Source organism: Lissotriton vulgaris, chromosome 4_1 (genome assembly GCF_964263255.1).
Source record: "Lissotriton vulgaris chromosome 4_1, aLisVul1.2, whole genome shotgun sequence".
NCBI classification, from domain to species: Eukaryota; Metazoa; Chordata; class Amphibia; order Caudata; family Salamandridae; genus Lissotriton; species Lissotriton vulgaris.
This window is the reverse complement of record NC_141691.1, coordinates 2,142,800,359-2,142,824,555: the sequence shown is the minus strand read 5'-3', so window position 1 is coordinate 2,142,824,555 and position 24,197 is coordinate 2,142,800,359. Positions and strand designations below refer to the sequence as shown.

The 24,197-nt window shown below is 44.5% G+C and overlaps 1 protein-coding gene across 1 annotated transcript in view; it reads right to left on the bottom strand.

Moving 5' to 3' along the window:
* LOC147725259 (vomeronasal type-2 receptor 26-like) overlaps positions 1-24,197 on the bottom strand; it is a 238,976-nt gene that overhangs the window by 169,905 nt on the left and 44,874 nt on the right. The window contains exon 3 of the mRNA XM_086918225.1: positions 13,152-13,443. Within this exon, the coding sequence (XP_086774351.1) occupies positions 13,152-13,443 (292 nt within the window). The remainder of the gene's footprint in view (positions 1-13,151; positions 13,444-24,197) is intronic.

Below are 24,197 nucleotides of genomic sequence, written 5' to 3'. Positions count from 1 at the left end.
GGTTAAGAGGTCAGGAGTGTGCTCCCTTTCTGTTTCCTGTTTCTGGGGCTCCCTCGAGCCTCCTGGCTGACGAGCCGTAGGAGATGCACCTCCGCGCCTGAGAGGCAACGAAGCCTGGATTGTTTGCAGCCTCTTAGCCACCCCGGATTTATCTCTACTGATGACGGATATTATCCAGAAACGCGAGCCATGTCTCGCATCTAGAGACAACATATACTAGCACCTGCTTGCACCAACTCGGTGTTATACCCATGAATTGTATCCTGAGGTGTACGAACTGCATTGACCACAATGCGATGGGGCGACCCGGTTAAGAGGTCAGGAGTGTGCTCCCTTTCTGTTTCCTGTTTCTGGGGCTCCCTCGAGCCTCCTGGCTGACGAGCCGTAGGAGATGCACCTCCGCGCCTGAGAGGCAACGAAGCCTGGATTGTTTGCAGCCTCTTAGCCACCCCGGATTTATCTCTACTGATGACGGATATTATCCAGAAACGCGAGCCATGTCTCACGTCTAGAGACAACATATACTAGCACCTGCTTGCACCAACTCGGTGTTATACCCATGAATTGTATCCTGAGGTGTACGAACTGCATTGACCACAATGCGATGGGGCGACCCGGTTAAGAGGTCAGGAGTGTGCTCCCTTTCTGTTTCCTGTTTCTGGGGCTCCCTCGAGCCTCCTGGCTGATGAGCCGTAGGAGATGCACCTCCGCGCCTGAGAGGCAACAAAGCCTGGATTGTTTGCAGCCTCTTAGCCACCCCGGATTTATCTCTACTGATGACGGATATTATCCAGAAACGCGAGCCATGTCTCGCGTCTAGAGACAACATATACTAGCACCTGCTTGCACCAACTCGGTGTTATACCCATGAATTGTATCCTGAGGTGTACGAACTGCATTGACCACAATGCGATGGGGCGACCCGGTTAAGAGGTCAGGAGTGTGCTCCCTTTCTGTTTCCTGTTTCTGGGGCTCCCTCGAGCCTCCTGGCTGACGAGCCGTAGGAGATGCACCTCCGCGCCTGAGAGGCAACGAAGCCTGGATTGTTTGCAGCCTCTTAGCCACCCCGGATTTATCTCTACTGATGACGGATATTATCCAGAAACGCGAGCCATGTCTCGCGTCTAGAGACAACATATACTAGCACCTGCTTGCACCAACTCGGTGTTATACCCATGAATTGTATCCTGAGGTGTACGAACTGCATTGACCACAATGCGATGGGGCGACCCGGTTAAGAGGTCAGGAGTGTGCTCCCTTTCTGTTTCCCATATGGTTGAATGTCGCCTAACTCCTGACTGAATTTTCATTTGATTGTATTACGTTTTTGTTATTCAAAGGATAATCCAGGTATGGCTTTAAACAGGAAACCTGTAACATCAATTCAGGCTCCGTTTCCCTCTGCTTTAATTGTGTACACGCTGTACTTGCCCCTTTTCCCCACAAGCAAACTTTGCTTCAGTAGCCTGGATGTTATACCAGGACTAGATGAGCTACTCTTCGCCTCTAACAATACTTGCGGTATTTGATGGCCGCGAGTCATTTTTGACCCTTATTGTAAGGCTCAGAGGGGTTGTTTGCAGATTGTCTATAGGTTTAGGGATAAACGGTAACCTATTCGTAGAGAAATTAGTAGGGTCAAGAGATAACCGCCTTTCTGCTAGTTGGATTTCGTGGTTCAATAATGATTCTGCTCTAATGATAAAGGCATCTAATGTGGCAGCAGGGCCCTTGTGATTACTCATAACCGTAACTCTCAACTTGCAAGAACAAGGAAACACAGTAATTAGGGACCAGGATTAAGTTTAAGCAAGAAAACAGTCTATATAGTAGCTACTGGGGGCCCACGCCCTCTAAACTTGGTTTAACATAAATAATTGGGCTTACCCGACTGATGTCAATGTTCGAACGTTTGGGGGGTGGCCCAGTCCAGTCTCAGCCAGTCGCTAACGGGTGCGGACGGGCCTGCCCTTGGCCCAGGCTTTGCCCGGGCAGCTCCTGGGCACACCCGCACATGTCCCGCGCTGCGGGAGCCCTGGTGGAGTTTTAAAGTGCCTCCTGGTGCTTAGGCGTGGTGCTGTGTCTGGAACCGCAAGGGGACGCTGTGGGATGTAGTCCCTGGCACCCGTGTGAGGAAGGAACACAATGCGAGGCAAGGAGCATCCAAATTGACGTTGCAGTCCCCTCGGACCGTGGCTGGGTTTGGCGATAGCTATGGCAGCAGCGGTAGTGGCGTGAGTAAAGGGACCCACGCTGCGGGAGCCCTTGTGGAGTTTTAAAGTTCCTCCTGGTGCTTAGGGTTGATGCTGTGTCCGGCGCCACAAGGGGACGCTGGGGGAAGTAGTCCCCGGCACCTGCATCAAGAAGGAACACAATGCGGGGCAAGGAGCGTCAAAATCGACATTGCAGTCCCCTCGGACCGTGGCTGGGCTTGGCGATAGCTGTAGCAGCAGCGGCAGTGGCGTGAATAAAGGGAGCTGTGCTGCGGGTGCCCTTGTGGAGTTTTAAAGCTCCTCCTGGTGCTTTGGTGTGTCTCTGTGTCCGGCGCTGCAAAGGGACACTGGGGGATGTAGTTCCCAGCACCCGCGTCAGGAAGGAACACATTGCCGGGCAAGGAGCGTCCAAATCAACATTGCAGTCCCCTCGGACCGTGGCTGGGCTTGGCGATAGCTGTGGCAGCAGCGGCAGTGGCGTGAGTAAAGGGTTTCTTACTTCACTTTGTACTAGGATTCACCATGGGCACCTTATAATGCGGTTTCTATCTGCATTTGACACTCCCAAAGAAGTTGCCTATAGTGAAGTGTTGTGCCCCTCAGGGAGGTGGGTGCCTTAAAATACTATGTTTGAAGACACACTTGAGAATGTGTAGGAAATTCAAAGTGAAGCCACAAGAGAAGAGTTAGCAAATTGACAAGTAAGGTAAGCAGAGATGGATGTTGGCAGATGCATATGTTCTCCCTGTAGTTACAATGGCCCACGGCCCAGCCCACATTAGCGATAAGGGTATGTGCAAGTTGTTATATCCTGTGAGGCAGTATGAGAACATTTCAAAGACTCCTGCACATTTAGTGAAGAATTCTATAGGAGAAACAGTGTTTACAACACAGTCATTATATCGTAGTGCTATTACAACGCAGTTGTTACAACAACTGCATTTTTGGTACGCAATACCATTACATCGCAAGTCATTAGAGTGACTTGCTATACGGGGCGCTAAGGTATTGTAAATTAATTCCAACACCTTCCCTACTGTTGTGCAAACTGGAGTAGGAATAGTAAATAATAATATTCCTAAGTCCAGCACACCCCCTACAGCAAGTCATTCTAATGACTTGCGATGTGAAGGTATTGCCTACTAACAACGCAGTCATTGTAACTACAGTGTTGAAAAAGAACGCAATGTAATAGTGTGACATGCTATTTTCATTTTACTGTATCCATGATGCACAATGCAGCACAAGGTACTCCTACCCCAGCCGGCAATTTCACACCAACTAATTTTGAATTCCTGCAGATGGACTTTATAGAACTGGAGCAGTGCAATCATTTGAATTCTGTTTTAGTGGTTGTTTGGGCTTTTAGTATACGGGTTGAAGCTTATCCTACTAAAGACAATACAGCTGTTAGGACAGCAAAGATACTCCTGAAGGAGTTCTTTCCTCGTTTCATGCTTGCCCCGCTTGATTGGGAGTGATAAGGAAAGTCATTTCAATGCCAAGGTCATTCAATTAATTTGTGATGGCTTGCACATAAAAGAGAAAGATCCTGCTGAAAACCAGCCGCAGTCAGCAGGTTTGTTTGAGAAGTATAATGGTACTCTCAAATTGAAAATGTCAAAGACTCAGGAGACAACAGGGTTACAGTGGCAAGATGCTTTATCATTAGCACTTTTGTCAACAAAACTACAGAACATTCGAAGGTTGGATTGTCACAGTAAGAGGTCATGTTTGGACGCCCGCAAATGTTTGGGGCGTCCCTCGATGGTTCACTGATGTTGAATACCCCCTTGTTGATTGATTACCTGTGCCAGTTAACTGAAAATGTGCGTTCTATTTACTAACAGGTCTGGTAGACCCTACCATCTATGCCAGAGGGGCCCAGACATAATATTCAGCTTGGTGATTACATATTGGTTTGAAACTTTCAGCAGAAGAATAGTTTGGAGCTGTGAAGGAAGGCACCACTCCAGGTCTTGTTAGCAACCCGCACCGCTGTTAACGTTTCTGTCCGGAAGAACTAGATTCATGCCTGCCATTGTAGGAGGGTGCCCCTGCTGTTACCCTATGATCGGTGGGTCAAGGAGGGGGTAACTGACCAGGAATGTGAGCAGATTCCTCGTTTTGTTCCATTCAGCAACACAGTACACACATGGACGCAAAGTGACAAAGATAATGACGACATCCGGAATGAGGCTTTGCCACCAGAATAAGAGCTAATCAGAAACTCCTTTTTTGCTGATCCCTCTGTCCTTCGAATCACCAGGTACAATCTGCCACCACTGATGTGGCATAGTGCAGAAAAAGAGAAGTCAGATCAGACAGGGATGAACTGTGCAAGTTAGGGTGTACTTTGCTGTAGTAACAAAGGAGCAAGTTTAGTTTGATGTGAGATTGATGCACTGTTTGAACATCGGACAGGATAGATCAAATGTACTCCTTTGGGGGGTACATTATCCTTATCGGCGTGGGATACATCAAGAGCATAGGACAGAGCAAGCTCCACCGCTGTTGCTCCTAGAGCACCAAAGTTTTGATTAACTATAGGAGCCTGAATCAGTGAGGCTCTGACGGACACTGGGAACTTGTATACATCTCTTACTAGCAATTTGCCCCCCTTGCTTTATCATTTGCTATGCACCCCTTTGGCAGAATAGTTGCTGATGAAGAGCATCCATAATTCCCCCTGTTCACATACGAAAGGTTTGGTCGACGAAGCAAAAAGTGGTCTGTGCTGTTCTTGTGTTGCTGCAGTTGTTGGTTTTAGGTGGACGTCTTGGGTCTTGGAATGTGATCAGAATGCACCATCATGTACTACACATGTAACAACCGGATTCTCTAACTAAGCAGCCTAACAATCGTAGCTAACCCAGTTGTCACGCAACCACACCCTTCTCAGGCCATATAACACATAATATCTAGAATACCCACCTGAGAATGGGAAAATAACTATTTACAAGCCTGTATAATCCAAGATACCACTAACATCTAAGGAATTCCATATTACGTCCTATAGTCACCTCACTGAATAACTGACTCTTTAACGTCACCCGACGAGTCTTTAACATCACCCGACGATCTGTACTTAGCCTCCTAACTGCTGTATCTACACTAATAAAGATTCACCTTTAAAAGTTATTCCTCAAATGAAGCTCACACTCTCCCCCATCATCAGTTACCTTCTCAGAAGGGAATATCCCATCCTTCTGTACGTCAGTACCTGGTTAAAAGGAAAGGTTAATCTCATTCATAAAAACAACATTCAAAGTTATTCATTACTAAGATCTCTTTATTCTACAGTTGAGCATAGCAGAATCAACAAAAGAAACATCATTTAGCTTAGTCACTACCTATGACCTAAAAGGGGAGCAAATAGATGATTATATATATATATATATATATATATATATATATATATATATATATATATATATATATATATATATATATATATATATATATATATATATATATATATATATATATATATATATGTGCTACACTAGCTTACAACGCCTCACCTTAGGCGTGCGTCTTTCCATCCTGGCAGTTGAGTCGGTCCCTCTCTCTCTCGCTCTGTCTTCAATCTGTTCAGGACTCTGCTCTGCACCCACAAATGCACGTCTGCACCGCTATGCCTCGTCTAGACTGCCACGGTTCCCAAACACTCGAACCCTCTTCTGGTTTCAGTCTCTACAACTCCTGTACGATGTCACTACAGGACCTTCAATCACTTTCCTTCTTCATCTCAGGATTTTAACTCGCTGATGACACCACACTCTCTGCACCAGCCTTCTGACCAACTTCTTCTATCCACTCCGCACGTCTTCTCTTTCCACCTTTTGTCCTCTCGCTCCTTGATAATATAGAGCTCTATCTCTCTTCATGGAAATTTCCAGTAACAGGCCGACTCCCACCGAATTCCTGTACCAATCCCCAGACTCCCTGCGCATCCACAGTGGCCACCTGCGTATTGCGTCTAGAGCCGGGGAGACAAACACATTCCTTTGATAAGGGCCAGTCTTGACCGGTTTCTTACTAGCGAATAACAGGCTAAACTCTAAACATTACCTCTACCCTACAGGCGCCTCACACAGACGAGGCAGAATCAAAGATGGCTTCTCTCTAGCTTTTAGGCCCTTAGGCCCAAAAAGAGCTAAAGAAGGCACTAAACCCTGTCAAAGTATATAGGTAAAACCAACAAACAAGCGCAAATGCAACTAGAACTGAGATGGCAGTGGATCATAGTCACCACCAGTCTAAAATAGAACAAATTATCGTGTCGCTACAACACACAGGATTATTTCTCAAGTTTGTAGAAAAAGCACAATCCTGAGCAATGCATTTCTAGATACACATAAGAAATTCTTTGGTGCAGGTACAGTTTGTTACCCTACTGAATCTGTTACAAGTTTATGGACTGCTTACCCATTGTCATTGACTAATTATATGTAGATTCGCCTATCCCAATTCATAGAGGTAGAAGGTGTCTTTGTGATAGAATATCCCAGTCCTTATTTGTATTATAGGAAGCCACAAGGGAAGGGATATCCAGGTTGCGACACTAATATGTACTGTAACAATATGTATATGGAGGAACAGAACATCACCTTAGTTGGCTGGCATTATCAAGATCTGACTGTTACTCGAAAGGCAGACTATTATCCTGCATGTTGTCCGTTAGTAAACAATATTGACACATTTCTATACATAAATTGTTCTGGAGTAATATTGTTCAAAAATACAATGTCTTTAGTGAAAAAAAAGATTCTGAGTACAATGGGAATGAACACCAGATATGCTCCTGTAGATTATCAAGGTCCACTTTCTGAACACCCAGGATTTTACTTTCTGCCCAATGGTACTTATTGAAATGTTTATAATGGTACGGAGGATGTTGCTCTAGGGGTGGTGCTTCCTCTTGGTGTGCCCTGTAAGTATAGTAAGCCAACTATAAGATGGGTTGAAAGAACACTGATGAAGGAATTCTGCGATGGAGTGACAGACCTTGAGGTCAATAATTAGCATAATAGTATCACCTTTGGGTATATTCTTTCCTCCATTATTACCTTTGGTGGTACCGCTATGGCCAGGGGTGAAAGGGCTAGGGAATATTTTGGATGTATGCTGCAGATACTGTCTAACTCCACAGTAGTGGCCTTGCATGACATCACCACCCGGATGGAAAGTATGTGAATATATTCCGAGCAAACTAGATATGTAGATGATTCCATCTTAGCTAAGAGCGGTGGTGTGTGCGCAGTAGAAGGAGACCAGTGTATAGTCAGGATCACTAATATGGAAAATAATATTACCCTACATATTTTAGATATATTGGAAAATGTTAAAGGAATGGAGAGCGGGAATTGGAGCTGGTCCCTCTTTGGTGGATGGGGTTGAATCATAAATAGGGTGATATATTTTGTTGTGATTCTGATTGCTCGCTGTGTTCTGTGTTACTGCACCAGCTTTCTCGCCCCTAAGAGAATATCAAGCCATGATACCAATGCTACAATTTTGATTCAAAAGGAAGTGAATGATCTCATGCAAATCGATGAAGGTATTTTTGAGTCTTCTTCCCTCCTTACTATTTCTCTCCCTGAAGCTGAAGAAATGGAATGCTCCTAAATCAATTTATTTTGTTTTATTGAATGATATGTATTTTGTTATCATATATAATTGCTTAGCTTATGCAAAAAGGAGGGTCTGTTATTATACAAAGTATGCTTTTGTATTGTTTTTACATAAGTTGGCAGTTGCAGCGCCATTTTGTGTACCAGCTCTATTTTGTATCGTGATCAAAACTTATTCTCTGGTATTTCCAAGAACAGCCTTCTCTAGTTTATTTTTTTTGGAGCTGAGTTCTGCCACACTAATGAATGCACTGTTCTTATTAGCGCATACCTTTCCTTTAGATGTAAGCCCTCTCCCACTTGTCTAGTGGCGGGCACAGGCAGAATGGCCTTGACTGATAGATAATGTGTGCCCGGCTTCAGAACCAAAACGTACTCCTTTGTAATTTACTATCCATCTGCGTTTTTTTCTGAACAATTCCATGGTGGGCGTATTTTCATTGATTCTGAAAGGTACATAATGTATCGTTATGCTTGCTGAAGTCAGACTCTCTACAGCACTCTTAACGACTGGGCAGACAGGGTTCGCTCTGAGCGAACTTTGAATAAACTGTTATTGGTGTGCATTCTCTACTGTCTGACCAAGTCTTTGCTTCGTAGAAGGCAGAGAGGGGGTTGTGAGTGCCCTGAATCGGGCCACTTCCTTCAGCAGGCTGGGTTAAATGGTGAGAACCATTTTTAACATGCAATATGCCACACAGTTTGTTTGCTATACCTACAGACAATGCATGCAATATATGTAATTCATCCCTACAGCACGACTTATAGCTCTGAGCCAGGGAGCATTATATTACTTGTGATGACATATCTGCATGTGCTGTTGGTCCCCTGTGATATTTCATTAAATTACTGGGCATGGCAAGTGAACAGGGAAGCCTTCTTAACTATATGTACTGGGCACTGGTCATTATTAGTTAGACAGCTACAGGATGGCTTCACTGAAACTACTGGTGTTTGGTATCAGTTACCTTGTCTTTATAAATCCATGTTGATTCCAGTATTCAATTTATTCTGACTGCCCCTCATAGGTCACTTTAGAGGTGCCCCTTCAAAACCTAACACTATCAAGTGTGCTGGCTGACCGGCATCTTCCAGCCTGTCACCACAGACTAGTTTATGACCCCCCCCCCCCTCCTAAGGAGGAGGTGCTTGCAACTCCTCCAGCAGGATGGCTAGCTTTTCGCATATCAAGGCCAGACGCTTCAAAACCCCTGCTGCCTTTTATATGGAACCCCGGCTTCCCCCTGGCCTGGGAGATGCCACCCCTTGCATCAAGGCCCATTTGGAACCAGAACAGGTGGAAAAATTAGATAGTCAGACGGTGTGTCACATTTACAGGTCAGGTGCACCCCTAAGGTATGCCACCTGAAGTGAACAGTGGATAAAGTGTTTCCTGATTTTTTAATTGTTGAAACTAAGAACTTTGGGTCAGTTTTAGGCACACTCTCCCCAGTAAGTGATAATAACTTGGGGGTTGTCATCCGAGGCATGAGTAGTCCTTTGGATGCTACACTATACTCCCCTTAACACCTTTACATTCAGTATTTCGGGTTCTTCAGGACTTCAGAATTGTCTACTGAGAACTGAAGGAAGGACAAAGAAGAGCAGTCATGCAAGAACTAAGGATTTTACCTCTACTTGGTGCCATACACTGTCTTGCTGTTGGAACCTCAACAATTGCACCAGTCCAACTCCTCCAGAAGCTGTGTATCCTCTCAAACCAATGGTGGACTATTCAGCACCTCCAACAACCAAACAGCATCTCTTTTAGGGTGGGGAAGCCATTTCCCTGCATCTGGAGGCACCAATAGCATCTATCCAGTGCTTAGTGTTGTTGGCCATTGGGCCCACCGAAGGAGCAGAGCAGTAGGAGGTGGTCCCTAAGTCTGGGTTCTGCTGGACTGGTCCCCTCTTGCAGATACTGATGCTTTTGACAGGTCCTCAACTCCATCACGTAGAACTCAAGGATACCAATGAGACCACCACCTCTGCACTTGGACACCCAGGGCCGGACTGGGAACCCAAAACTGCCCTGGCAATGTTTTCACACAATTCCATGGGGGAGCACTGCCTGTCCCCAGGAATCTGGAAACACTTGCTTTCTGCTTTTGTTACTAGAGGCCAATATTGCAGCATCACTGCAAAACTGGCCCCTAGTAACAAAACCATTCCCCACCACCGCAAAACAGGCCCCCGCCCTTCCAGCCTCCTTGGAAAATGCACTATGCCCATTAAAGCAAGTTCGGCCTTGCGGACACACCAGGGCACTGTGACCCAAACTGCTTGTGGTTTCTTTGATCTTGAGCCCTAAGCCCCTAAATGATACCTCTTGCAACCCTTTACAAGTTTACCTATGCAGTACATGTCTTTTTCCCATAGGGAAATATTACTGCATTCGAGGCTCATGCCTCAAATCTAACAGCTGTGATTTTCTACTATTTTACTTTGAAAACCAATAACTTCTAAAGTGACCTAAAAAATCTTGGTACCATAAAAAGTATAAAATACTGTTAGGTTTCTAAATTAGTCTTGAATTTCTTTTTGAGCTTATGTTTCACTTATTGGCTCTCTGTGTTCAACAAATGCTCAACACTCCCCTCTGATCAGCTGAACACTAAGACAGCATCTGTGTCCCAGCTTTTCTCCAGCCCCCAAGAGGGACTCTTGGTTACCCGCACCTCCAGTGGGTTTCTACAAATGTGGATCATGCTATTTGTGTTGTTTCGCAATTGACAACATTATAAGTTTCAAGTATAACACATCAAGAATTTAGGATCTTTTCTATCATCAATTGCACTGCTAAGTATGTCATCTATTGTATTAAATGCATCTGCAATTTGATATATATGGGAATTGCAGTCAGGCCCTTGAAAGAAAGAATTCTGGAACATGTCTGTTCAATATGTAACAATACTCCGAATCATCCCATTGCTTTGCACTTTCACGAGGAGGATCAGTTCAATGAAATGTTAAACATCAGCCTGAAATGACCACATGGTGCTTAGGACCAGGGCAGAACGTTTCACCAAGACTTTTTTTGATTTAGAAATTGTAATCTGCTGTGTATCAACAGAGGCTTGCTCCCAATAACCTCTTTTAGTGTGTCATCCTGAGTAAGTAGATGCCAATGTTAACTGCAAATCTTATATACTTATGTACTTAAAACATAAACATAATAGGGAGTGAACAGTGCAATCTTTCTCCTGTTCTTGGTCGTGTTCTTACTCTTTAGTAGGTACACCCGTTTCACTTTGTTAGCCCTGTGTTGTGCTTGCATCAGTAGTTCCCTAATGTATTTTCTATCCAAAAATCTGTTCTCAACCATATCTAGTTCCTGATCCAAGACCCTTTCCTAACTATCGTTTTTTTTATTCTAAGCATCTCCCCATATGGTATTGCCTTGATCTGTGACAATGGATGAGCACTACTGGCGTGCAGGAGTAAATTACAGGCTGTAGGTTTCCTATTAACACTGGGCGGAGTTCATGGAGTTGAACTACGCGGAACTCGGCGAAGTGCAAAAAAAACTCAGCTGCACTACGCGGAGCTCCGCAAGTGGCGGAGTACGATAGAAAAATCAGTTTGCCCTGATTGCACAGTGCCGGATGCTTGTCCGCACTGTGCAATCATAACAAACAGCACCATGTACAGCGTCAGCAGTCCCTGCTTTCCTTTTCTGCCGCTCAAGTAGATCTTTACTCCAGCAGTAGCTTTCTCAAAGCGAACGGGATCTTTCTCAATGCGAACGGTCAATAGCATAGGACACCACTCGTAATGAAAAACCTGACCACCCCACCCTCGCTGTAAGATATCTCACCAGGAGGTTGATTTTCCACACTCGCACTCGACAACTTGATGTTGGCTATCGCAAATGCGGAAAAACCTTGTGGGGAGGTTGATTTTCCTAGCTCGCGGTCACCACCTTGCAAGCAAGGTAAACGTTTTTGGAAACTCCTCAAGCTCCGAATTACAAACAGTGCGGAAAACTCTGCAAACTCTGCGAGTGGAGCAGAGTTGACAGCACAGGGTTATTTCCTATAGGGCAATATCACAAGCTTGTTGTTATGCACCTCTATGCTCACATCAAGGTAATTGATTTTGGATGCACTCTGTTCCTTGGTAAAAGTAGTGTTGTATATGTTATTTTTGAGGTACTGGAAAAAAGTTTCTAAAGCTTCTGTAGTGCCAGTCCACAGCAAAATAAAATCGTCATTATATCACCCCCAAAATGGAATGTATTCCAACCATTCTGCAGCGTTCTCTTTTTACGTTTAAGTTCAAACTAACACCTAAAGAGATTGGCATATGAGGTCAACAATTTTTCCCATATAGCCACACCCTGTGTTTGACTGAACCAGTTACCATTGTGTGTGAAGCAGTTGATCTCAAGAGCTAATAAGATCATCTCTAATAACATGTTGGTGTGTTCGAATAATTCTGTATGACGGGAGTCTAGGAAGTGTTGTACTGCCTTCATGCCCAAATTAGTCGGAATGCGAGTGTAGAATGTGCACACATCAAGTATGACAAGTAGGTGTCCTGTTACCCATTCAACATCTGCTGGTTTGCCTCACAGGGCACAAGTGTCCTGTTAGTATGATGGTAAATTCTTCCCTTGTGGCTTTTATTCTTCTATTCTTCTTTTTGATCTGTTCTGGTAAAGGATAGTGGTCTGTGGGTAAATACGGATTACTTTTTCTTTTTAAAAAAACTAAACATCTTGCCATCATTCTCATGTGTGCCATGGATTTCTTTTGCACTCAACCTTCTATTTGGTCTGCATAGGAGTTTTACCCAATAAGCATGTACTGCAATAAATCTTTAAATTCTCTTGGCTTTTTCACTTGGTTGGGCTTATTGTAGCGATCCACTTGGGTATCCTCCGACTGTTGTACAACATGTGTAATGCCAATGTAATATGCTTTTGCAGCCTTGAAAAAGTTCGGGGGGACAAAACACGTGTCGGCTGCAGTGTTTTGGATCTCTTTACTGTTGACTTTATTGGTGAAGTAAAAGAAGATAACAACATTCAGTGGATGGGATTGATTTATTGCCAACAAACTCAGTACTCAATACGAGTTTGACTCTTATAATACCAGGACCTGTGTGTGATTGTTTGCTTATTTTTTACAGTCACCAATGAAACCCACCAGGTTATAATAGAGTTGAAGTAAAGCATCCTCCTACCTGTGGATACTTGTACAGCGCCAGTAGTTGGGCCATGGAGTAGGTCGTTGAGGAGGACAGGTCACCAATGAAACCCACCAGGTTATAATAGAGTTGAAGTAAAGCATCCTCCTACCTGTGGATACTTGTACAACGCCAGTAGTTGGGCCATGGAGTAGGTCGTGGATGAGGACAGGTCACCGATAAAACCCACCAGGGTGCCCTTGCTCTGGCACCTGTAGTTTGGCACTGGCTCACTTTGCTGGGACATGATGCTCAGGGTGCTCTGAAGAGCTTTCATCTCACTAGCACAGGAGTCAAATAAATGGTACCCCAGCGTGAGGTTTGGTAAAAGTTCAGAGTTTCTGTTAATCTCTTCCACTGCATAGATGAAGGCCAGGCCCTGCAGAATATGCTGAAATGAACCCCTAAAGAACAGGAAACACATGAGAAAAGTGCAGCTTTGTTACTGCTTTAAACATGAGCAGAGAAACAAGAATATATAGAAACAAACTGTGTGTAGGAAACACTGGTTGTTGTCCATCATATTAAGAGTAGTGTTGCAGCTTCCCTTGCTCTTTCTGCTTCATCCTAGGTTCTGATAAGCTAAATGTGGGGGCTTCTACCCGCTGTATGCGGCAACTGATCACCTCAACATTCCCCTTTCCATATGATATATTCTGTAAAGAATCTGTCCTTGAGCCACCAGTGCACCACCCTGCCCACAAAAACATGAGACACCTCTGGAAGGTGCAAGACCAGGAGCCACAACATCACCACACTTGAAAGACTGGTGAAACAGCCACTGCTGTCATAACTAGGACCATGGAAAAGGAACCTGGCAGTTATGTTGGACCTCTACACATAGTAGGGGCCAGTCCCTCTCTAAATCCATCAATAACTGTCACACAACCAACACCAGCAACACAGCTCAACATCAATACCTGAAACAAAACCAACACCCGCACGAAAACTAACACCAACACCTGCCACATCAGCAACAACATCAATACCTGCAACAAAACCGACACCTGCACCGAAATCAGTAACAACAGCTTACTCAAGGCCATTTCTAATGTAGGGTTAAAGGAATAATAACCTGTGCGCATTAGTGGTATCAAATAAACACATTATAATATTAACCTAATCATGGTTTTATGGATAAATGGTGCTTTTTGTCCAGTAGGTTGGATGTTCTAAGGTCTATGGCTCACTATAGCTTGTTTATTTTTAAGAAGAGGCTACAATATTAGAAATAATAAGAAGGTCTGTGATTCTCCACCCCAGTGCCCTACCTATGTTGGTGGTGGTAGGGCTAGTTTAATTGATTTTATATTAATATCAAGGAACTTCACCATGCTTGTTTATGATTTCATGCTGGAACCTATTTGTGCCAGTTATCACAACTTGACATTGTTTCCCTAAATGTTAATATCCAGGAGACAGAGGGCGAAGAACGCCTGATCCATTATCACCCGAATATAGGAGTTAGATTAAATTGGGGTCAAATAAATCGTTCCAAATTTGAGGAAGATATTATTAAATAAAACTACCACTCAATAATGGTGCATTTGCAGTTAGATTCTTACTCAGCTGACCTTGTCACAGAGTTCGGGTCAATTTGTTCTGATGTAGCCAAGAGGTTGATAAGGAGTGTCCATCATAGGAAACCCCAAGAGGCCTGCTGGTTCAAATGAGAATGTTCCAAGGCCCATAAGGAACTAAAAAGGGCCTTTTGTGCCACTCTCTGTGACAGGGCTAACTGAAGCCTCTAGGCATGTCTATAAAATCGTTATAGGAAGTAGAAAAGCAGAAATGAGGAGAAGATCTGAAGAGAGCAGGATCTCTACAAAACAACAAAGATTTTGGGGAAATTATCAAACCCCCTCTATTCACTGAAGAAGTGAGACAGATGGACACTCTGATCCTGGGGGAGGTGTGGGAAACCCATTTAACTGGCATTTTTAACCCACAGTATAAGAGAATAGAGGAGCACCCAAGGGATATGCCTGTAGATTCAATCATCGCTACCAAACTCAGTTTGTCTTTTACAGTATCTGAAGACAAGGAGGCTTTAGCACAAGGGTCCTGCCTGAAAGCCCCAGGACCTGATGGGATTTTAAAGTAACCTAAAACCATTGGCACCACTGTTAAAAAACATGTTTTAAGGAAACTATCATTGGCCCTGTGGCTGCAATTTGGATAGAGGCAATAGTGGTCACTGTATTATAGGTCAATCTCACTTATTGATGCCACATCTAAGGTGCTGGGCAAGGTACTCCTGGCCTGATTAGAGAACTGGGCACCCACCACAGGGGTCATATCTAAAACACAATATGGCTTCAGGAGGGGGTTAGGCACGACTGACCAATGTCTCAATTTGTCACTAATTATAAACAAGTATGTGGAGGCCAGGAAGAGCTCTACCCACCTCACCTTCATGTGAGTGCCTTCAACAATATAAATCGGGACAAATTGTGGGCCATGATGGAAATCATGGGGGTTGAAGAACCACTGATATCCCTCCTCCACAGGTCACACTCTAATACCACAGTCGCCATAAGATATGGCACCCAAGGGGAAAAAAACAAACCTGATTACTTCAACAGAGGGCATCTGGCAAGGGTGAATCTGAGCTCCTTTCCTGTTCCTAATTTACACAAATGATTTAGAGGCCATTTGTTAAGCAGAGTGTTTGCCTTTCCACCCAGATTCATACTTCCACTGGTCAGAGGTTCTTCCACCTAATGCCGGACTCATTCATTGGCCTTGGACACTTCCCTTGACCGCATCCTGCCCACGCCTCTTGCAACTCAGCTGTTTACTTAGGATTTATGCAGTAAGCAATTCTTACATTTACTTGGTGGCCAAACTATCCCATGACCATGCCAAGTTCATTGACTTGCACAACTTGGCGGTCCAAAATGGATGTCATCTAACCAGAGCCATACGTGGTTCATTACATTAACCCCTTCGATGCTCATGATGAGCTCAGCTCGTCATGAGGCACAGTGGAGCTGTGCTTATGACGAGCTGAGCTCGTCATGAACAATGGTGTTCATAGAATGTCTGCACAGGAGGGGAAAAGTCACAGCAGCCAAGGTGTTAAGGTTATTCTCTCTTTCATGGAAAATGTCCTTCCTTCACAGACCCCTTATCTTCTCTCTTGGACATCATGCTTGCACGCCTTGAGACCTTGACAGACTTTGCCTGATCATAGAAACCCATCCATACCCTTGTGGATTTTCTCCTAACCACAGGAATCTGGGCAATGTGTTTTTTGGTCACTTCCTAATTACATATGGCCTCACCCCGGTGTTCCTATTTCCTATCTTATCCCTTTTCATCCTTTACCCAGCACTCATCAAATCATCTGTAAGCCGGTCCTGATGATGACCTGAAGTAATTGTACCTCACCTCAAATATACTGTTTTGTAACCATTTCTTCAAATCCTCATGTGCCGCTTTTTTTGTTGTTTCTTCCCATTATTTCATATGTTACCTGTGCAGATCACTTCTTGCATGAGCATGTATATGCAAACTTTTTTTTGGGTTACACCCACATACAGTGAAAAAAGTGCTGATATAAATATTGGTGTATATTTAATATTCTAAATCCAAAACGCTGCATAACATTCTTGATTGCCTCCCTTTTTCACTTCAACTGTAATTGACATGTTTTACTTTGTAAATCTGCCTATTAAAGTGTTACCTGTTGATGCATTATTGATTGCTATAATAGAGGGTAGATTTGGAGCATGGACAGTGGAGGTATAGTGGAGAACAGGTACACAATGTGTTCAGGGGGATTGAAGAGAGGATGTAGACCATGGGGAGCAGATGTACAGGGTAAAGGAAGAGCATGCACTACAGATAAGGAGAGGTGGAGAACAGATACATAGAATAGATGCAGAAAACAGAGCATCTCTACAGTGAAGAGGTCATGTGGATAATAGAATGTGTGTATCTAGTGAAAGGAGAGCATAACTGTGTGAAAATACCAAATATGGAGGTGACCACATCTACAGGACAGCAAGCAGATATAGTGGGTGGGGAGTGCAAGTGGGGGTTGGCATGTACATATACAGCTTTGAGAGAGAACGAGGAGGGTGGCAGTATAAAGTGGCTATCACATATTGGAGGTGGAGCACACAAGTGCAGTGTTGATGTACACAGTGGATGTCCAGCTTGGGAAATAAATGTAAAAGTTGGAAAAGGCAGATGGAAGGCAGATATAGAGGGTGGAAATGGCACATTGAATGTGGAGATCATATGTAGAGATTGATGAGCCTTTGGAGAGTGTTTGGAGAGCACACGTAGACCCTGGAGGGTGGTTATATCATGCAGAGAATGGATATGGACATCACATGTATAGGTGGAAGAGCAAATGTACAACGCAAGTGGATATTGATGGGACATACATAGTTAGGCAGAAGATGAGAGGCATTTATAGAATGGTACAGAGTTCATGTGTAGAGTGAACAGTAGAGGGAACAGCAGCAGACATAAAGCAGACAAAGTGGATGTGCTGGATTGCCAGAAAATGTACTGTGGTGAAGTGGTGTTGAAAATACATATGAGAATGGAGGTGGACTGTGGAAAGAGAATGCCCAGGACTGGGAAACACAACCAGTATTTGAAAAGTGCATATACAGGTTGTGGTGCAGTTGAGCAGAGTAGAGGTACAGTGTGGACAGCGCATGTAAAATGTGTAGAGTGGATGTACATGTTAGACAAAAGAGTTAGAGAGCACAGGTATACCATGGAAAGGACATGTAAATGTGGAAAGTGGATGTGGAGGGAAGTGAACAAGTGTGCAGTATGGGAGTTGATGTGGAGAGTGAATGTACTCCATATAAAGCATTTAGATGGTATTGTGAGCATCTGGAGTTTGGAGAGAGTTAGAAAGTAGGTTTATGGTTGTCATAGTATGCACCCTAAAAACAAGAAGGACCTCAATCCTAGTCAGATACACAGCATGTTGAGATATTCATTTTTAAAAGAATTAATGAAGAATAGTGCTTACAAGCAAATAGCGCGTTGAGGCTACTGTAGGCCACACTGAACGGGAAAAATATCAAGCTGACCGTGATGGAGCGCAGGCTGGCTACATTACCTTCTCAGACCTCGCTGAGAAAAGTACTTTAATCTTTGTCGCCGAACAAGATGCAGGGTAAAATTCATCGATGCTCCCCACGCATGTTGAGGTTGAGCTGGATTTTTTCAGCCAGTAGCGATGATGCTTCAGTTCCATTGACAAAGTGATGAGTCTGGAATCCAAGGGCGATGGGCCGGGTTTAATCCACACTTGAGATGATGCATTTTTCTTCTTCGTGCGCTGGGGTGAATGTGTTCATCCCAGAAGCGGGTATTCAGGGAGAAGTCCTCGCAATGGTGGTAATGAGTCGATTTCAATGTTGCGGTAGGTGATGCATCAGTTCCTGATTGGTGCAGCAATGTCAAAGTGCAGTTTCTGGCAGATGCAGCACTATAAGCTCACCTTCAAGGGCCATGTACTATATTGGCTATTTTAACAACAACAATGCCTCTGACACCATAGATGACACTCTTACTTTTTGCCTCAGCAGTCCCTTTTATTGACTCTGGGTTATGAAGCATTTGATTTTTGCATTCATTATAACTTTTTTTATATATTGGTATCCACCTTCATTTCAGAAAACTTATTGATTCAACTCTCCTTATTTCAAATCAAATATTTAATTTCAGAAAACTTGTTGATTTAACTCTCCTTATTTCAAATCAAATATTCCATTTAAGACAAATATACATTTAACATCTATATACACAATACATTGACTATACACCATATATACATCCAATTAAATCATTATACACATAATCGTTCATTGATTAAAGCAAAAGAGCGTTGTTTTTCTTCACTCTGTCCTACTTATACTGTCAAAGTTAACTGACTGGGGTCCTAGCCCTCTTTTTCCCTCAGTCTCAAGTCCTAAATAGGGTCAGAGATTTCACTTTATACAGTTATGCTTTGCTAGGAATTTTAATCCATCAAGCTATTAGTTCTCATGAGGGGAAATCTAAATGCATAAAGTCCTCCAATCCTCTAATCCTTGCCAACGCGTTTCGACGCTCTTCTGTTAGGACCAAAAATAGTTTTCATGTGCGGTCTTCCTCAGGGCTGTGTCCTTTGGCTGTAGGACATCATGATACACCTGGAAGATGTAATAGTTCGTTTCAGTGTGTGTGTGTACTGGGGAGCTTAAAAACAGCTACGTGTGATTTAAATCTGAGTTGTCACGTACCCTTGTTGGTCTTCATCGGTTGTGGACAGTTCGGTTCTCTCAGTGCTGGAGTATTCTATTTTCTTGTTTTACGGTTTCTTTTCCTAGGAGGTAAGAAAGGAGGGTGTGAAGTTAATGCGGATTTATTCTCGCCGAATGTCTCCCAGGTTCTTTTTCTGTGTGTTTGTCAGCTTGTTTACTAGGAACGTGGGGCTGGGGTTTCCACTACTCTGTTGGTGTGCGCACAACTGTGGGTAGGTCCATCAGAACAGTGAGAAACTTGAGGAAGGACGTGCAGTGGTTGCCAGGTGGAGCTGTTGTGTGAGATGTGTGCAGGTGGGTTTAACATCCCTCGGACCGCATGCCCAGAGACATGTCGTCCTAGTCGGCCAAACTGAAGAATTGAGGTTGTGGCATTAGCCTACATGCATTGTGAAATGCAGCGAGAGGGTTAGCCTATAGACCTGGGTTGCACTGCAATATGTGTGGTGGCATTGGTGCTGGGGGGGTGGTATTGGTGTTGGTATTAGTGGTGGTGGTGGTATTAGTGATATTGGTAGTGCTGTTGGTATTGTGGTGTTAGGATTGGTGGTGGTTGTATTGGTGATGGTGATATTGGTGGTGGTGGTGACATTGGTGGTGGTATTGGTGCTAGTGGTATTGGTGGTGGTGATATTTTTAGTGGTATTGGTGGTGGTATGGGTGGTGGTGGGGGTGCTAGTGGTATTGGTGGCAGTAGTGGTGGTAATGGTGGCATTATTGAAGATGGTGGTATTGGTGTGTATTGGTGGTAGTGGTGTTATAGGTGGTGGTGATATTGGTGGTGGTGATATTGGTGGTGGTGGTATTGGTGGTTTTGTTGTTGGTGTTGGTGGTGGTATTGGTGGAGGTGATATTGGTGGAAGTGGTATCGGTGGTAGTGGCAGTGGTATTGGTGGTGGTAATAATATTGGGAGTGGTGGATTGGTGGCAGTTATGTTATTAGTGGTGTTGGTGATGTTGGTGGTGGGATTGGTGGTGGTACTATTGGTGGTTGTATTGGTTGTATTGCAGGTGGGGGTAGTTTTGGTGTCATTGGTGGTGGGGTATTGTTATTGATGGTACTATTGGTAGTGGTGGTATTGGTATTGGTAGTGGTGCTGGTATTGGTGGTGGCATTAGTGCTGGTGGTGGTATTGGTTCTGGTGTTGGTATTATTGGTGGTGGTGGTATTGGTGGTGGTGCTGTTGGTATTGTGGTGTTAGGATTGATGGTGGTTATATTGATGGTGGTATTAGTGGTGATGATATTGGTGGTGGTGGTGGCATTGGTGGTGGTATTGGTGGTAGTGGTATTGGTGGTGGTGATATTTTTAGTGGTATTGATGTTGGTATGCGCGGTGGTGGTGGTGTTAGTGGTATTGGTGGTGGTAGTGGTGGTATTGGTGTTATTATTGGAGGTGGTGGTATTGGTGTGTAGTGGTGGTGTTGGTATTAGTGGTGATATTACTGGTCATATTGATGGTGGTATGGTGGTGGTTGTATTAATGATGGTGGTGGTATTGGTAGTGGAATTGGTATGTTTGGTAATGGTATCGGGGATGGTGATTTTGGTGATGGTGCTATAGGTATTGGTGGTGGTTGTGGTGGTGATGGTGGTGGCATTGCTGGTAGTAGTATTGGTTGTATAGGAGGTGGTGGTATTTGGGGTAGTGGTGGTGATATTGGTTGTGGTAGTGGTGGTATTGGTGGTATTATTGGAGGTGGTGGTATTGGTGTTATTGGCGGTGCTGTTGGCGGTGGTGGTATTGGTGGTGGTGGTTTTGGAAGTGGTGGTATTGGGGAATTAGAAGTACTTATATTGGTGGTGGTAGTTGTTTTATTGTTGGTGGTATTGGTGGTCATGTTTTTGGTGGAGGTGGTGGTATTGGTGATGGTATTGGTGGTGGTGATATTAGTGGTGGTTTGATACTGGTTATGGTGGTATTGGAGGTGGTGTTGATATTGGTGGAGGTGGTATTGGTGGTGGTATTGATGGTGGTATTACTATTGGTAGTGGTGGTATTGGTGGCAGTTATGTTATTAGTAGTGGTGGTGATGTTTGTGGTGGTATTGGTGGTGGTGTGTTTGGTGGTTGTATTGGTGGGGGGTTTTGTATTGATGGGAGAGGTATCCATGGTGATGGTATTGTTATTGGTAGTATTGGTGATAGTAGTGGTAGTGGCAGTGGTACTGGTATTTGTCCTGGCATGTGTGGTGGTATTGGTTGTGGTTTTGGTATTAGTGGTGGTGGTGGTATTGATGGTGTTGTTGGTATTGTGGTGTTGGTATTAGTGGTGGTTGTATTGGTGGTCGTATTGGTGGTTGTATCAGTGGTGGTGGTATTGGTTGTGGCAGTGGTAGTATTGGTGGTGTTGATGGTGGTATTAGTGTTGGTGATATTGGTGGTGGTGGTGGTGGTGGTGGTGATATGGGTGGTGGTAGTGATATGGGTGGTGGTAGTATTGGTGAAGGTGGTATTAGTGGTGGTATTGGTAGTCGTAATTGTGGTTGCGGTGGTGGTATTCGTGGTGGTATTAGTATTAGTAGCCGTGGCATTGGTAGCAGTTATGTTATTGGTGGTGGTAGCGATGTTGGTGGTATTGGTGGGTGTTTTTTGGTGGTGGTGGTATTTACATTGGTGGGGTGATATTGGTGGTGGTGGTTTTGATATTGGTGGTATTTGTGGTAATTGTGGTATTGGTATTGGCGGAGGTACTGGTATTTGTGGGTTTGCATTGGTGGTGATGGTTGTATTGGTTGAGGTGGTGGTATTAGTGGTTGTGATGGTGGTATTGGTTATGGTGTTGGTATTGTAGTGTTGGCATTGGTGGTGGTTCCATTGGTTGTGGTATTGGTGGTGGTGGTATTGGTGGTAGTGGTATTGGTGGTGGTGATATTTTTGCTGGTATTGGTAGTGGTGTGGGTGGTGGGGGTGGTGGGGGTGGTGTTGGTGGTATTGCTAGTGTTGGTATGATTGGTATGTGTGATGATGGTGGTCTTTGAAGTGGAATTGTTATTGTTGGTGGTGGTACGGGTATTGGTGGTATCGGTGGTGTTGTTATTGGTTTTGGTTGTGGTGGTGTTATTGCTGGTGATGGTATTGCTGGTGGTGGTAGTGCTTGTATTGGAGGTATGGTATTGGGGTGGTGGTATTGGTGGTTGTGTTATAGGTGGTGCTGGTTGTGGTAGTGTTGGTGGTGGGTGTATTGGTGGTGGTACTTTTAGTGGTATTGGGGGTGATGGAGGTGGTGGTATTGGTGTTGGCGGTGGTGGTATTGGTGGTAGTGGTATTGGTGGTGGTTGTATAGGTGGTGTTGGGTTGGTAGTGTTGTTAGTGTTGTTATTGGTGGTGTATTGTGGTGGGGGTATTGGTGGTGGACTTGGTATTGGTGGTGTTGGTATTGATTGTGGTATTGTTATTGGTGGTGGTGGTATTGGTGGTGGTGGTGGTACTGGTTGTGGTATTGGTGAGATAGGTGGTGGTGGTATTGGTGGTAATGGTGGTGGTATTGGTGGTGGTTTTGGTGGTTTGTTTTGGAAGTGGTGGTATTGGGGAATTGGAGGTAGTGATATTGATGGTGGTGGTAATGGTGGTATAGTTGCTGGTGATATTGGAGGAGGTGGTATTGGTGTGTTTTTGTTCGTGGCTGTGGTGTTGGTTTTGGCGGAGGTGATATTAGTGGTGGTGGTGATATTGGTGGAAGTGGTATTGGTGGTAGTGGCAGTGGTATTGGTGGTGGTATTATTATTGGTAGTGGTGGTATTGGTGGCAGTTATGTTATTAGTGGTGTTGGTGATGTTGGTGGTGGGATTGGTGGTGGTGCTATTGGTGGTTGTTTTGGTTGTATTTCTGGTGATGGTATTGGTATGGGGGTGGTATTGGTGGCATTGGTGGTGGTGGTATAGTTATTGGTGGTACTATTGGTAGTGGTGGGATTGGTATTAGTAGTGGTGCTGGTATTGGTGGTGGCATTAATGCTGGTGGTGGTATTGGTTGTGGTGTTGGTATTAGTGGTGGTGGTTGTTAGAAATGGGATCCCTGGCTGGCCTGCGCTTGCGCCAAAGTTAATCAGAGACCACCACTCCCAAGTCAGGGCAAGGGAGTTACACGCCAAGATAACCCCTGCTCACCCTCTAGGTAACGTGGCGCGAGCAGCAAGGCTAAACTTGGAGGCGATGTGAGTTAGGTATTTGCGCACGCACCCCAGCAACAACACACAAGACCCACCACAAAGGAAACTCCACACAAGGTTACATATAAAAATAGCCTGTGTATTACCAAAACACATTAGATAAAAACACACACTTTACAATGTGCCAATAGGCACGGGCAGAATTTACAGGGGATATGTACAAGACAGGGCCACCTGGACCACTGTCAGGAATAAGCACTTTTAGAACTTAGAATACCATACTTGTAGGCCTAGAACTTAGAACATAGAGCCTGACGGACAGTACCTTCCGTCCAGGTTGCGGGAAAATGTGAGTGAACTCCTTAGTAAACTTGAGCGGGCGGCCGGCTAGCTACAAATGTTTCTCTGGGGCGATCAATGTGTGCGGCTCAGAAGAGGAGGGGGAGGCAGGATGCGGGCGACCCAGCGAAGCGGCGCGGCTCAGGGGAGAGCGGCGCAGCTCGAGGCTTGGACAGGCTGCAGTGCACGAGCTGCCGAGGGGAGTGAGCGAGGCACACTTCAGCCCCAGTGGCCCAGGGAGATCAGACAAGTCCCAGCAATTTGTCAGGGAAGGCACAATAGAGTCCACTGGTCCTGGGACTCTGGTCAGGGGGCGAGCTCAGTATCAAGCCCTTGGAGATAGTTAAATACCAAATAATCATGTAGCACAAAATAAAACATAAAGCACACAACCAGTAACCACCGGTAATCGGTAAGTACCACCTAC